Source organism: Camelus bactrianus, chromosome 5, assembly GCF_048773025.1.
Source record: "Camelus bactrianus isolate YW-2024 breed Bactrian camel chromosome 5, ASM4877302v1, whole genome shotgun sequence".
In the NCBI taxonomy this organism is placed as follows: domain Eukaryota; kingdom Metazoa; phylum Chordata; class Mammalia; order Artiodactyla; family Camelidae; genus Camelus; species Camelus bactrianus.
In genome coordinates, this window is record NC_133543.1 from 74,112,243 (window position 1) to 74,129,115 (window position 16,873).

The following is a 16,873-nucleotide window of genomic DNA, read 5'->3' on the forward strand; positions in this document are numbered from 1 at the left end:
TCTTTTTAGCTTGATTCTGATGGTACCAGGTCAAAGTGTGGCTGTGATTACTAGCCATTCCCTCTATAAACTTAGAAGAGAGACTCTAAAGGGAAAAAAAATGATAATGGTATGATCCTAAGGTGGTCTCTTCCCCTGACTTATAAGAAGCAAAGCACTTCCAATAAATCCAATGAAACTGAATCCTAATCAGCAATATATTTATCACGAATCAGAGATTTTATTTTGCTCCATTGACTGATTAAACTTTCAGTGAGCTTTTGAATGAGAGACCGGTGCTAAAACTCTTGATGATATCAGGCATATGGCCATTTAATCAACAATACAAGAGAACACAGAAAAAGTGTTTAAGAAAAATGATCAAAGGATAAAGCTACAACATTCAATGTTAACAGAAGTTTTAATATACACTTGACTAAAGATGCATACAATGACTACGGAATCTCCATCCATAGACAGCCAACAAGACATGAATGAATTTATTAACTTCACACAAAACTTCAGGTTGTGCACTCAAAAAACTGGAAACCATGTAAAAATGAAAATTAACAATGGAAGCAACAATGGTTATCAAATATGATGAGATGACTTTAAAGAAAGGGTTCAAGTACTGTTTGGAAACTTCTTTAGACACTAGTCTTTGAAAAGTTTGTGCATTTCCCATCTTTGCATAGTGGAAAAAAAAAAAGAAAAGAAAAACAAAGACAAAAAACACACACATACCACTTGGTAAAACTCCACAGCTCTCTGTGATTCATGTTTCAGATCATGCACCTATGTGTACTGCTCATTTATCTAGTAGGAGTAGCTCTAATTCGGTGGGCTCATGCAGCATCCCAGGGTGAGCAATGAAGTCAGCGCACGTCTCCTCATCCAGGTGTCGTTAATAAATGCAGCAAAAGGCTATAGCAGGTGAAATGGGAACCTGTCATCACTTAACACTAACTCTTGTCGGGTAACATTAAACGGTTGATACGCTTGCTTTGAGCTCAAATGAATAAAAGAGGTGTATCCACACCACAAAAATCAGCAAAGGAATGGCACAGGCAAGAGAAAACACAGCAGAGTTTGAAACTACATAACCTAATACCACCAAAAATGACTATAATCCATTGTTCACAACTGGTGTGGTTGCATTATCTTTCACATTCATACACACATAGCTTAAAGCTTGTGCATTTTACATATACACACAATAATTTAACATTGGAGCATAGGTTTGGTTACCTATGAAATTGCCAGTGTAACAAAAAGTTACATGGACATTTGTCATATGTACATAATATTTGGGGACCACTGTGGTCTGATTTAAAACATAACATCGCACATTTACAATGTTGTCTGTGAAATGCTCAAAAATTAACAATAGAGATTTAACTTGTTTGTACTGCCATGGTTTTGTATCTATTAAGTCACCGAGGTGCCTCTGGAACAGCAGTGAAATGTATATGGCGGACTCAGCCGCAGCTACGTGCCCACGAGTGAACAGGACCTGGCAACAGAGAGGCAAAGATGATGTAGGGGCAGGAAGAGGTGTGGAGTAATCTGAGTTTCCGCCAAGCTTCCTCTAAGAGCCATTGCCGCTAGGTAGATGTGTTTTATGTAACACATAAAACCTGTGTTTTATGAAGCCAAGTGAGGCTGATAAACCTTGTAGATAGCCCTCTTATTACAATATAAACATACAGCTAGTTCTAGAAAAAAACTGCACACCTGCGTAGCACCTAGGACTCAGAAAGCAACAACAGGATTAAGATGTTACAGGTTCTATTGCAGCATAAAGAAATTAAGGTTTCTGCTCTATGACTGCGATACTTCCACAATTATAAATTAGGAGAAAAAACCTCACTGTTTAAACAGTACATTTTTAGGACATAATCCTTTGCAAAGTCAAAGCAAAAGTGATGAGACTGATGTTAATGACTCTCACTGAAAAAGAACTTAATGCGCAATCTGGCAGCTAATTGGGTTGCCATGAAGAAGTGAGTGGTACGATTGGACGTCCTGCTTCTAAAGACAGGACGTTAGAGAACGTGGGCTTGGGGGCTTTCAGTAAAACTCATCTCTGGATGGATGCTCACTGAAGGGATCATGTTCAAGTTTTTTTCATTCAAAACAAACCCGGGACCAGATTTCTTTATTAACGCAGATATGCTTGACCCTTGAATGGAAGCTATCTTGACCATAAATGCAGGAAGTCAGTGAAAGGGAAGTAAATTCAGAGAGACCTGGGAACCCAGATTACACCTGCAAATCTGCCTGGAGGGGAAAGAAGGAGGTGAATTTGTACACGGTAGAATCCCATTGTAATCCAATGCAACATTCCACAGACCAGCCACACACTTTGGTTTGTTGGAAACACAACACACAGTATTACAGCCTATTTGAACAATGCTCACAAGAAGGTAATGACTGTTTTGTCCCCATTACCAGCTTTTACCGTGGGGATCTACCATATATATATTGAGGCAGGAAGTGGAAGGCATGAATGAAATATTGACAATAATAGATATGAATAAAACAGAAAGCTTATCTTTTCCCCAAGTTTTCAACATTTAAAAATTATTTTTTGATTTAAGGCTTTAAGTTTATCCTCCTTTCACATTCAAGGCAGGGGAAGAAAACTGTCAAAACCAAAAACTAAAATCATGAGCTTGGCACTTTTGTGATAATTTGAGAGGGTGTCTACTTTCTTACATTATATACATACATAATGTTTATAATGACATCAGAAAAAATTTAGAGACTTGTGGGTACATATATTTGCATTTACATTTTTTTTTTTTGTTTTTCATATGGGTATTTTGTTCTTTGTGTCCCCCACCCTTTCATTTATTTTTGGTTTCCAGCGTTTCATTTCATTCAAGCATTTCATTTTTTCACTGCATCAGTTTTGTGCCCAAACTCCCAGCATCTGTGGCTACATCTGTCTTTTCTTTAAGCAAACCCAAGCATCACTATACAAAATGTTAACAAGAGAGGACAGAGACAGAGACAGAAAGAAATAGAGGAAAGAAACCAAAAAGATGGGGAGCAAACACTAAACTAAAAATTTACAGAGAACCTTTACAAGAGAAATATTTCAGTACGGACAAGTGAAAATGATGTGTCAAAATCTCTTATTTCCATATTTACATTTATAAAAGAACTATACAATAGCATCATTGTTCAAATTCCAGCTCCCATTTCCAGAGGATGCTTGGTCCAGGAGAAAAGACAACGGGAAAGTGAATCAACAAGAGCAGAGGCGCGTGGAGTTCCTCGCGGCCTGGTCTAGACTAGGGGGCGGGGGGCCAGGCAGCTTCCGTGGGTTCATCTGTCATCTTCACCGTAGGGATTCAGCGGCAGGTTTGGCTGTGGATTGGCTTGCTAGCTGCTTGTTGTATATGTGCCATGCAGATTTTACCCTTTCGAAAATTAGATCTTCATGCCACTGGAGTGTGTCATTGGTAGGAAAAGAAAAAAAAAATCATGCCAAATCATTCTGAAGATATTAAGTGCCAACAGGCTGAGGAAAGAAAAAAAATCATTTGCTATCTTTTAATGGTTCTTTTATTGCACTTAATTGTGTGTGTGTTGTTCCTTCTTCCTTTAGTTAGAAAAAAAAAAGATTCTGAAATAGTTCTTTTTATAAGTGTCTCCCCCCCCCCTTTTATTGACAGGTGGTGGGAAAGGTTCTTTGAAATTATTTCCAGAAAGGACAGTTTTCTTTCACCCCATCCCTGTCACCCCAACTTCAGTTCTGTAGTTATTACCACCCAATGTTTTTGTTGACAGACTTAAGAGTTCCGGCAACGATGCAGCAAGGATGTCATACCCAGAATCCAGCAGTGCAAGACGCTGTTCCTCCGGTGCCGCTGATTCAGATGGGGCCTTGCTGAGTAGGGTCGAACCTCCTCTTCTTGACATTTCTTCCAGAGTGCGTCAAAGGGAAGATGCAAGCAGAAGAGGGGAAAAATCCACAATATTAATCAGATCATGACGAGAGAAGGGTAATGATAATGACAACCACGCTGGTTCCAGAGCAAAGTAATCAACTCGCCCCAAGGCAGATTTTCCAAAATAACTCGAAATAAAACGTAGAAGAGCTCAACCTTTTGGATGGCTTTACAACCTCCCCGCCAGTGTATAGCCATTTGTGAAGCTCAAGAGAAGCTTCACGTTGTTCACTGTAAATCACAGAAAGCCTCAGCAGCCCAATTTGTCTATCTCAGAAGCAAATGACAAGGCTAATTTTCACCAGATGTAAATTATTACAGTGAGGCTTTTCCAATTAGGGGGCTCTTAGGAGAACTAAGAAAAATTCTGAAGGTCTTGTAGCTGCTTCCTTCCAGAACTCGAGAGCTCTGTATCAGTGGATCAGCCTTTGCCAAAGTGGCAGAAAAAAACAAAACAAAACAAAAACAAAACAAACAAAAAAAAAAACCTTTGCTTTATTCAGTATCTTGCTGCCTTGGGGGTGTGAGCTCTTACCTAACTCTGGAACAAGCGTTTTTCTTACCTAGAAAGTTGAAAACCAGAGTGCACAGTCAGACAGCACACTCAAAGGAGAATGGACACAGGCTCGGGGTTAGTTAAGCAAATGCAGCAGCTTAGCTCAGTTGAAATAAGCAAGTTAAAATGCTTTGCTCACAGTGTCCAGTCTCCTAAAAAGAAGTTCCTTTGTTTAAAAAGAGAAAAGAAAGAACCAGCAAGACACTACAAGGCAACAACAAAAGTTGGTTGCAACCTCCCCATGGTCTGGCTTCATGTGGGGCATCAAGCAAGGGGGCTCATGCATTCAGTCTGTGCGCTGGGCGGGTGCAACGCTGCTGCCACCGCGGCATCATGCAAGACCGGAGACCGAGGACTCCCTGCTGAGATCCCTCATTCCCCTGCCCACTCACTCAAGGCTGGGGGCTATCCTGGCAGCCCTAAGTACCAAAACGATTACAGTAGATTCCTCCTCCCCCATCGGTAATTCAAAATAAAAACAACACCAAAGCTCAAAAGATGTATTAAGACATCCTGCCAAGTCCTTATTTTTTTTCCAAGATGACCACTTTGATGCTTCTCTTTTGAAATAGCAGATATAAAAATCTTTAAAGAAAATCTCCCTTTTCTTTTTTAAAATTTTCATGATGACGTCTTCATTAATGGCTAAAGCGTGTGGATCAGTGGATCACTGGCCCAACAGGTAATGCAAATACTATTTGCAACAGCCCTACTTTTCCTCTTTTCACCATTCTCCACTCCCCCCACCCCGCCGCCCCTGGACAGTCTATTTGAGTCAGTATTCTTAAAAGCCTGCATTGCTGATGCTGCCCAGGAAAGAGAGGTGAGAACAAAAGGGAAGTCTCCTGTAATGTATGTCACTGAGTTACTGTGCTTCACAGCACAGGTCCTGCGCCTCTGCCCACACTCACCGCCCTGGAAGGAACCGCACTCCTGCGAGTCAGGTGGGAAAAAAACTGGGACTACCTGACCTTGTGAAATAGCCCCAAAGAACCAGGAGCCCCATCTATTTAGATACATATTGCTGGAACTCACAAGAAACATTAAACTAATAAACTATCTCCCCAATTAAAATGGATGTGAATTTAAAAAAAAAAAAAGCAAAAATGGATGTGGAAGTCTGCAAGTGCTGTGCATATAAACGACTATACTGCCCACACCTAAATTCCTTTATTCACATTCAGGGAATGTCAGATAAATCACTACGTTCAAGGTCATCACGGCAATTGGGCTCATTTTTAAATGGAGAGCTAGAATCCCATTGCAGCCTGGCACACAGGCCACCTCTAGTGTCCAAAAGCTAGTGCTCCTTTTAAAAGTCAGTTTTGAAGCTTAGATGGCATTTTTATGGAAACAGTGTTCTACAGTGTGACTGGGCTCCCAGCTCAGACCAGGAGGCCAACCCCGCCTCCTGTCCATGGGAAAATGGACTCAATACCAATAAGGAGTTCCAGGACCGTATTCCCTCCACTCATGTCCCAACAGGAGGAAGGTGGAGCCCCATGAGGAGGAACAGAGAGGGACACTCCTGCAGCAGGCTGACTTGGAGGGCTCCTCATGGACACACCGTAAAACCACTGTGGGCCACTGTATGCTGAGGACTGCCTGCCCTGAATTTTCTACATGCAAGTCTCTTTGTTCTACTTTATGTGAAAGCGCAGCTATCACGGGTGGGGGTTTGCTATTTCCCTCCCACAACTGCTTCCCCTGATTACCTCTGCTCACTAGAGTCTGAAGGCAACTTTCTCATCATAACCTGCAAGGTATTTCTATTATAAAATATTAGTGTAATCCATAAGCCCTGCTTATGGTCAATACCCAGTTTTCATCAATTTTTACTCCTGAAAAACCTGCCCTTCTGTCTACAATGTATATTATATTATGTATACATCTGTACAAAATTAAAACAAAGCTCTTCAGGGAACAGTAACCATCTTGGAGCTGTAAAGCCTTCAGATCTGTATGTCCACCACTATCACCCTCTTATCTTTCCATGATGAGTCATGGCCTGCCCACCAATAACCTCTTGCCCAACCCCCTCTCCTTGGCTACCTTCGACTGAGTTCATTTCCCCAGGGGGTTGAGTCAGGGAGCTGAACTGAGTCTTCCTGGCCAACCCGGCATCACCACCACCTGCTGGGTTTGAGTGAGAAAAAGCCTAACCCAGGAGAGCCAGGAGTGCAGGTACTAGGGGAATTCGGCCCCTTATTTTGTACAGGGATGTGGTCATGGAATTCAGATACACAGCAGCCTGGTTCTCCTCCTCATGGAAAGCTAGCTAAAATTGATTCCATTTTCTAATTCTATAAAAATCAAAAGCAAAAAGAGAAAAAAGAAAAATGTTTGCTTTTTTTTTTTGAGAAAATGTAACTGGCAATTATTAAGTTCCTTTCAGATTTCATCCAATGTGACAGTCAAACAATTCAGTTAACTTTCCTTGTGATCACCCAGAGAGGGCCCTCCAAATTTCATCTAGTGTGAGTACCTGAGCAATCTTCTCTTTAGCACATCCAATGAAAAGGAACACAGGCCCAAGAGGATCTCCCAGAGTCAAGGTCAGGCTCAGTAAGAACTCGTAACCCAAGTGAGTTCTCATAGAGAGACACCACATATTTAATTGCACACTTATTAAATGAGCACGTTTGATGCCAGGAGCAGCTCTGCCGGGCCAAGATGGCCACACCTGCTACCAAACCCCATGGAGAGAGACCAGGTAGTGGGATAATGGGACATGGCAACAGGGTCCACAGACTGAGACATTATCAGAGAACTCAGTATTCATCCTGAAATCCTGTGATATGAATTGTCAACAAACTATGTCACCGTTACCTTCTAGTTCTCTCTCTACCATCACCTAAGATCTCTCTTTTCTACCATCATTACCTACGGTGTTGACAGACTTCATGTGCGAGTAAATGACCATATTGCTCGCATCAACGTGCCTGTCTTCAAGCTTAGGGAATTCAGGTAAACAGCCATGTCCAAGTTAATAACAGCAATTTTGTTCATTTTTAAATGGAGATACGAAATTCTCTTTTAATATATTTGTCACTTTTCCTAAGCTTTAGAGAAGAGCTGCTAAAATGATCCTTCATCTACTTGATCTTTTCCAACGCCCAGGAAAAGCAACAACTCTAATAACCTAATGGATGAGCATTATTATTCAACACCGAATAGGGGCCATGAGTCTCCAAGGGTCAGTCAGGACAGAGGTTTGCAATCCTCTGCACCGCAGTTCATAGCTTTATTTAGCGTGCAGGGAAGGAGAGAAAAGTGCATGGGGTGAGTGTAAACAGATGCAGTTATGGGGAAAATATGCACAAATTGGAGTGCCAAGGGTCTGTGTTCAGTTTTCGCCGGATCTCTCAGAGAAAAATTCTAAGACCCTAACGTTTGAGAATTCATAGACTACATTACCCCTTAGCGTGCTCATAGTTGTGGAGTATGAGATTACCTGAAGTTCCGAAGGTGTGCCTACCACACTACCCAATATGTCAGAATGTGTTAAAGAGAATAACCTACCAAATAAAGCATTTTTTTTTCTTTTTAGGAGTTGCTTATGGAAGTCTTGTTTGCATTAAACAAAGGTTTCAGACTCCTGTTCTGCTAAAAAGAAGCCACCTAAATTCATATTATTTTATCACAACAGTTGTGATAAAGCTTCATGATCACTTTACACACACAAAAGAGCACACTTTCACACCTGCATGCACACTCACATATGCTTACATCTTTATCACCTATTTCTGGGTAAATATGGTTTAAAAAAAGAACCATAAAGAATGGTAGACGGTGTCAGGAGTCAGAGCACAGCTGTATTTCTCATTCATACTTGAACCTGTCACGTTTGATGTGGTACTTCTTCCACGTCTGCATTACTCAGACTGTTACATGGAAAGAAATGTGACATCAGGAAAATGCAGTACTTTCCCTGAGCAGTTAGTATACTCTCTTTAACCTAAAAGTTTATGCACCTTCAGAGTCTTCAGACTACTTTGCTAATTCCTCTTCTAGCAATAAAAACCTAATTTCAAGAGGGATTTCCAATAAAGGGATATAGAGCAGTCATTTTTACAAACTATTTTCAGATTCTGACTCTAAAGACCTCTTCTATTTCTACACTGAACTCAATGAAATAACTCAAAGTTTCAGTTCAACTGGCAAATAATTACACTTCCAAATCATCTCTAGACTAATAATCTCCAAAACTGTCCAAATGGCCGGAAAACCTAAGGTTTATCATTCAGCACCCAAGGCCTTTTATTGCAAGATAGAAGTAGTTATTTAAAGTTGAATACAAGCCACATAGCTACTACTAAAATCTAAAGGAAAGGTCTAAAATCTAAAAATCTAAAGTACAGATCCTCACAGAGCAACCAACACCAGGAAGAGTGGCAGTTTCTCCAAATTTAAGCTGCTAAAGTGATCTGTCCAAGAATTATTATCTTAAACAAACTTATGGTTACCAGTGGGGAAAGTGGGGGCAGATAAATTAGGAGTTTGGGATTTGTAGATACACACTACTATATATAAAACAGATAAACAGCAAGGTCCTAGTGTATAGTACAGGAAACTATATTCAACACCTTGCAATAACCTATAATGAAAAAGAGTATGAAAAGGAATATATATATATCTGTATATATAACTGAATCACTATGCTGTACACCAGAAATTAACACAACATTGTAAACTGACTATACTTCAATTAAAAAAAAAAACTCATAGTCTAACTTTGGGGAAAAAAAAAAGAATTATTCTGTCTTCATTTTTTTCTTTGTTTTAAGGCAGAAAATATTTACTTCACACTATCATGTTCTCCTTTAAGGGAATTATTAGGGTCATGGGACAGGGGATGGGGTATCAACACAGCCCAGCTGCACACGTGTCTGCATGGCATTCCCACAAAGGTTGTTTCTCACCTCACTAAGTGTCCATCTCTCCCCTACCTTTTTTTTCTGTTCTTCGGATGATTAGACATCTCTCTCAGATATAAATAAAGCATACGGGCCTAATCCACTTATATACACAGTGATAAAGGCTTTTTCATTTTTCCCCAAAGAAACATGCAATTCAAGCTGTGAGCTAGGCCAGGCCACTGTTTTGAGGTCCTGCTACAGAACAGTGCTCTCATCTCCAAATGCATCTGTCATTGCATGTGGCTGGATGGCAAAGATGCACACAGTACACTCCGAGGCCTTTGAAACTGAGGTTTCCTAATACCAAGGAGGCATAAGCTTGGGCATGAGCCAAGTTTACTTTTCTTGAAGCATACTTATGAAAAATTTCCAAGGCGCATTATGGAATGATAACAGATCATGGGACTACTGTAATGTACGATGACTTTTTCACCATAATGAGACACTAAGAAAAGTTTTTGCTGGAATTAGGTCAAGCCCAAACCAACGTATATTCTTTTGTTAGGTACTATACATAAGTGACTTATCATCTGGGCAGTATCTTGTTAGTACCATGATGAGAAATTTAATTGTGAGTTGCCCATTTCGTGTGTCTCTGTGGTTTTGAAAGACTCTGATGCCAAAATTACTGTTTCACCAGACAAGTTCAAGTTTATAAATATCCCTGTGGAAAAGAAGTACCATCCGATAACACCTTTCCAAGCTGAAGTCATTCAAAACTCGTAGGCTTACTCATTACATCTTAATGTCATAACAAAATTAGCAGAAAATGTTGAATTGATTTTATCACATTTTAAAATTTAATTTTATTAAATCATCTTTTGGTTTGTTTTTCTTCCATATTCAGCTTCTAGTAATTATAGTTTAGCTAGCTTAAATAGATTGAATTCAGAATTCCAAATACAAAATAAAATACATAATTAAGGCGATTATCCAGATAATTCAGGCCAAAAGCTGCCTCTATTAAAAAACTAGGTGGAGGCAAAGTGGGTTTTCGGTCTGGGTAACGGTCTTACTCCCCACTTAAACCTGTTCCATGAAATCTAACTGGAATTGAACTTATTGGGAGTATTTGGCACAGGAGGTCTTATCTACAACTCACAATAACCAAGTGATCACAGCATGAAAAGGCATAAAAAGCAATTATCCAATGAATCCAAGATATGAAAAAATCCAAAGTGGATAAATTTGGTTCAAAAATTTGGACCACAGGTAAGGCTTGTTTGTGATTATCTGGCATGTTTATTGAAACAACAGACTTTGGTGATCAATGTACAATCCAAACTGAAAGGTCCCTATGAAAACACACGGGGCTTGCCACTCATGTCACTATTGACAGTTCATTAGAAAATATTAAGTGTCACAAAGCCACAGATTTCGAATTCTAATGAGAAATTCTAATTCAGTGGGTTAGGGAATTAATGAAAATATTTTTTTAAATTCATTTTTATTTTTAAAAAAAGTTTTTCAAATCACAAAGCTGTCTATTTCATGTGAAAAAACACGGAGCAAATGATTACTTAGGTTGTGAAAACTTCAAAATGTCAATGGAATATAAACCAGTTTTAAACAGACACAAGGAATCTATATCCACTTATTCCCAATGACCTAGTTTCCTTGATTATCTGCATATAAATAAATGCTCGCTTCTAAAAGCTGGAATGTCTTTTGTCAAAGAACTTCTACTTTGTTCTCCTTAAAGTGGTACATGGGAATGCCTTCTACAGGTCATATTTTCCCACTTGCCTGAAGCTGATATTTGAGTTTCCATGTGTCTTCTTTTCAGACCCATTTCCGAATCAAAATATTCATTTTTAGCAGTTGTACTGTTAACACTCGAACTCTGGTAGCAGGAACTCAAAACTTGGTTATGTAAGCAGAAAAGAGAAGAGCGAGAGCCACCAAGAAGAAGACATGCGGCGGTGCTTACTTAAATCCCCATCCTGTGCCCCCAAGGACAATAGCTGCTACCAGGATGGCACCAGCGATGGAGCCTATTATGAGATTGGTGGCACTAGGACCTGCGACAAAGGATCATGGGAAGAAAGTCACATGAGCCAACCACTTTCGTTACCACAAGGGACAGGCAGGTAAGCGCTTTCAGGAAGGACATCCCCTGAGTAAAAAGATTGCTAGACACTTAAACCACCTTCATGTGGACAGCTACCACTTGGATTTGTACGTCTGTAAATCTCAAGTTTCTGCACCGCTGACAAAAGTTCCCTTCCATTCACCATGCGTAGAATTTGAAGCAAATTACTTTCTTTCTTCTCCTCCCCTTCCCCTGTATCACGCATCAAACACGTAAAAGAGCAAATAAAAAACACAAATGCATAAGAATTTGACTGGCCAGTGAGGGCAAGAAAAGAAGGAAAAATATTCCACTTAAGTGCTCTTGAAGCAGCACTAAAGTTGTCTGAAGGCTAAATTTTTTTTATCCCCCATTGGAGACAGTTCAAATTTTGAAGTCAGAAGTTTACTAATAAAGATCTAACTCTGAAGCTCTCAAAGATGTCTCTTCCCTGCACAGACTTCTACAGTGTTTACACAGCAACGTGGGGTTCCAAAGACAAGGTATAAAGGACGTAAAAAATTCATTTGGGTTAATTTTGGGGAAATGGGAAAAAGATTCCTTAGGTTTGACTGACTCTACCTTTCAAGTTTCTAGCTATTACTTAAGAGAAGTTTGAGGCTTGGAGATAGGAAAAAACAAACAAACAAATAAACAAACAAAAAAGAGTAAGGACAGCGAGAAAGAAAATGCAAAGTGGAGTTTCTAGCAATTGTCTGAGTAAGAGTTGATACGCATAGTAAATCCTCTCCACCCACATGGGAAACACCTTAGCTCAGTATTTTTAACTTCCTTTTTTTGGGGTGGGGGGGTGGGGTGGGGGGTAGGTAATTAGGTTTATTTATTTTTTTAGTGGAGGTACTGGGGATTGAACCAAGGACCCTCCTGCATGCTAGGCATGAACTCTACCACTGAGCTATACCCTCCTCCCCAAATATTTTGAAATGTAAGTAACATTAACTTTAGTACAAGAATTATTCTAAGTATCACATCCTTCAGGATACTAATACACAGGGACAGTGCCCCTATCAGCAAAACACTTTCAGTCCTAACTATCGATCCTTGTTCCAGAAGTAACACAGCCAATTTTGACAGTTCCCCTAAAATCCTGAGTTTGTGGAAACATTCATTTCTGTGTAAAAATATTCTCTTTTCTGCTCACATCAGTGCCCTCAACTGTGTACATAAATGGATGCCACTTCTAGCAGCACTAAGATTGTGTGCATTGCACATTTTTACTCAGACCACCCAGAGCTGTGGGTGTGACTGGGGCGGTGGAGGATCAGTCAGTGGGAATCTCGGGGCTGTGGTCTTCACAGGCTCCTGGGCTGTGACAGGCGAACCACTGAGCTTCTACGGAACACAAACCTCAGTGGCCTTTAGAGACATACCGATAATAATAAATAGCAATAATGAGAGAAAGAAAAGCAGGTTACCTGCTGTACACCGAGCACTTAACCATGTGCTGAGTGCAGTTCTAAACCCTTAATAAATATTATCTCATCTGATCCTCACAAAAGCCATGAGATAGGAACTCTTATTATCCCTGTTTACTAGATGAAGAAACAGAAGTTTCTAGAAGTTAATAAGTGATGGAGGCAATATATGAACACAGATTTGCCTGATTCTAAAGCTTGTGCTATAAACCGAGGGTCAGCAAACTATAGCCCACAGGCTGAACTTGACCCTGGTGCCTTTTGGGGGGGGGGCAAAGAAATTTTATTGGAACACAGCCATGCTTACTTGTTTACATGCAGAGGCACGAGGCTATGACAGACACCCTGTGGCCTGCAAGGCCAAAACAGTTTACCAACTTTCCAGAAGATTGCTAAATCCTGCTCTAAAAGAACATTATTCTATTGAGATGTATTTCCTCCCTACATTTTAATAAGGCATTGAATTTGGAAACAAACATTCAAAAAATTTGTATTCCTGTGCACATTCTGTGTGCTTTACAAATGATCTGCACTTTACTAGCTCAGAGAGCAGAGGTTGGGATTAGAATCAACACATAACCCATGAGACATGATTCCTGATTTACAATTATCAACTAAAGGCAAGAATCCAAAACCAAAACAACAACAACAGCAATAACAAAAAATCCTGTGGAATCCTCAGTGACTAAGTGAACATTAATGCTCTCCACTGAACTAAGAAGTGTTAAAACCAGCTATATTGTACTATGTGGATTTTATTTTTAAAAAGCTGTATTTATGTTTTGAGCAATTATGGCAAAATTTAGAATTTGAAGGGAAAAAAAATCAGTAAACTAATAGACAAAAAGAGTGCATAAACCAAGCTAAATAAATAAATCTATTTTTAGAAAACATATATATATACTTAGACAGACTTACCTGTCACAACCAGAATTAGCCACAAGCCAACAACAGTGGAAGGAATGAATGAAACAAATGCTGGTAACAAAGACTATGCTTTACAACAAAGGCCTTGGATTTTGCCCACCTCTAAGATTCCAAGGGAAATTTATTAACATTCATCCCTTCAGTTAGTACCTTGCTTATGGTCAATAAATAATATAAAAAAGGAAATGGGATGATTTTTAGAAAAAAAAATCTTTCTTCAAGGAGGAATTTCACATAACTATATATATAGAATTTCTCCTGGGAAAGGAATGTGGCTTCTGAATATAGTCCAGTCAAAAGATCCAAGGTGAAATTTTACAAGACAAAGTTCTTGTTTTCTCTAAATGTTTTGCCTCTGTTATATACTTCATTTTCTAATAAGTAAGAAGAAATAAAATATCTTTTCCAGTATTTCTAGCTTCCCCTGGGTTGACTAACTTCATGGTCCTTCATCCTATAGATAGGATGTGAGTTAGAAGATCCCAGTCTAGTCAGAGCCCTTCAGTGCAGGAGAGAGAAGGGTTAGGTGATCTTCAACATGAGGTGTGACCTAGGGACCTGCTCCCCTCTCAATGCCATCTCGGTGCCAGGGTCTCCCAGGTCCGGTCTGTAAGAAGAGCATCTGCGTGCTGTATCTAATGGGATTCAGGAGGAACACGTGTGATGTTAACATGCTGTGGTCTGGAGAAGTTGCATAGACGCTTTCTGGTGACTCCTTAAGATACTAGTAATACATTGCTGGGCCTCTGTGAAGTATTACCACCACTACACTGAACAGAGAAGACAGCGTGTGTAGAAGTATTTATGTTACTTATAAACGCTCTCTCTGTAATTAGAGGGGAAAAAATCAGGATAATCTTCTAGTCTACAGATTAGCAATCTCATGAAAGCAATATGCCTTGGAGAACTGACAGCTGTTCTGAGGATGTGGATCAAGGACAGAACCACCTAAATAAGAATGCCAGGCGAGCTGTATTTCTATGTGAGCTCAAAGAGCAAGTGGCACACAATATATAGATTTATACACTGGCTATTTTTAACACAAACCCACTAGATAATCTGCAACTGTTCACTTAAGGTTCTACAGGTTTGCACTAAAATATCTTTTAATTCTTAATGCCCCTTTTCCCCAAATATTTATGTAAACTTCTGATCTGAATAATAAACCTATTTTATAAGAAAAAAAATAAAGGCAGTATCCTAAACTTCTTTTTTAAAAAAATTAAGCTGAAGCCTCCTATATTACTCTAAATAAATGGAGAAAATATTAGTTAAGTATTATTTGAATTCTTTAAAAGAAGCTACCACTGTTGATAACTCCTAGTTGTATATGTGACTCTATTTGACTGGTGAGGATTAAATTCATTATAAGAAACCTAACAAAACATTCACATAAAAACATTTTTGTCAATAAATAGGTTTTTTTAAAAAAGTCTGTATCTTAAAATTACTTTTACAAGTGGAGGAGCAATGGAAGCTTTCGGACCGTTGCCTTCATTGTGAAGACCTCAGAAGCACCCCAGGATTAGTTTATGCCCCACATTGTTCCAGACAGGAGAAGGTTCTCCACTGCACAAGAAAACCACATGACACAAACACATCCAAATCACACCACAAGGGGGCACCAGCACAGGGAACGCAGCAACGAGACAACACATGGGGAGTCAGCTCACACACCGGGAACCAAACAGAAACATTCTGAAACTGAGAAAGATGCTTACTCTATTCCCCACCCTGTGCCTCCAAAAATCACCCCCAGGGCCAGAATGGTGCCTGCCACAGCACCTATTAGCCTGCTTGTGGCCATGTTCACTGTGCGGAGGGAAAACGGAGATTTGGTAACAAAGGAAATTAATTACACACTGATTTCACTAACATAAAACAGAATCTGTCCAGGAAATGCTTTGAAAGTCAGTTGAATATTGAGATCGTTGCTTTAAGATCTGAAATCAAGATCTACATACACATTACAAATATTTGAGGATGATTTAGAATTTATCTTCAAATTCCACAAACGCTACTTAAAAACATAATCTTTTATAAAGACTTTAAACACGTAAATAATCCAATTTGAGTTATAGGTCCCACAAGGAGTAAGTTAAAATTAAAATGTAATTTAAATTGCATAACAGCAAAACTGTATTTTGGCTATGAAAGTCATAAACCATTAGTATACTTTCTATAACTTCTCAAACTGTGAACTATGCATGCCTAAGAAGCTAGATTTTTTTTTAAATTCAGGATTTGTCATTTGAATTTTGTGAAAATTCCTTACAAATTTAAAACAGAGTATCTTTCAAATGAAATGCATTTTTTACCTGGAATGTTATTTTACCTGGAAAAGTAATATTTCAAATAATCTGCAATGTTTGGGTTTCTACCACAGTATTGGGACACTTAGTTTCTTGTCTATAGTGTCCAGGGTATAAACTATACACTAAGAGAAAGTTAGGGTCTCCAGGAAACTGTATTAATTGCTTCAGACCACCCAGTAGTGGATGGGAGTAGAGACTCTCAATCCCTGCACAACACGGCTTCTGTGAATAGTTTTTGTAGATTGCAGTGTGGGCCTACAATGAGCACAGGTCTCCAGCGTTCTCTGCACAGGCAAGAGGAAGTTTAGTGTTAAAGTAGGAAGGCAGGTTACTTAAGGTTGAGTGTGTCTCTGTGTCTGTGCGTGCAAACCTGTGGACATATATGCAATTCATCTCACATTTCTATGTGAATCAAAAGTACTGGCTTCAATCACTTTACCAGTGAAGACAGAAATTGGCTTCAACAAGGCTACATTCACACAGATTGTGTGCTATGAGACACAGGAAAACAAAACAAGAACGACGACTCAAAGTCACAATTTTTTTAAGGCTTAATGTTGGGCTTGTTGATCTAAGTATTGCCCCCAAAGAAGAGAGAGAACCACAAATTTCTAATCCTGGTGAACAACTGTACAATTACTTCATTTTATCACAGAGCGAATAATATGAGTGAGTCTAGTTTTATCGTTAACTAAGCACACCCTGAGTTGT

The 16,873-nt window shown here is 39.3% G+C and overlaps 1 protein-coding gene across 6 annotated transcripts in view; it reads right to left on the bottom strand.

Moving 5' to 3' along the window:
- Positions 1-381: 381 nt before the first annotated feature.
- Positions 382-16,873, bottom strand: part of ADAM23 (ADAM metallopeptidase domain 23) — a 157,221-nt gene continuing 140,729 nt past the window's right edge. For 2 of the 6 annotated variants that reach the window (XM_074364107.1, XM_045520505.2), the window contains 2 exons: positions 3,818-3,911; positions 382-3,433 (listed from right to left, as the gene is read on the bottom strand). In XM_074364107.1, coding sequence (XP_074220208.1) covers positions 3,863-3,911 — 49 coding nt within the window. In that variant the 3' untranslated portion in view covers positions 382-3,433; positions 3,818-3,862. Of the gene's footprint in view, positions 3,912-11,343; positions 11,435-15,564; positions 15,660-16,873 lie in introns of those variants that run through there. The other 4 variants (XM_045520504.2, XM_010960110.3, XM_010960112.3 and 1 more) reach the window with 4 other exon arrangements.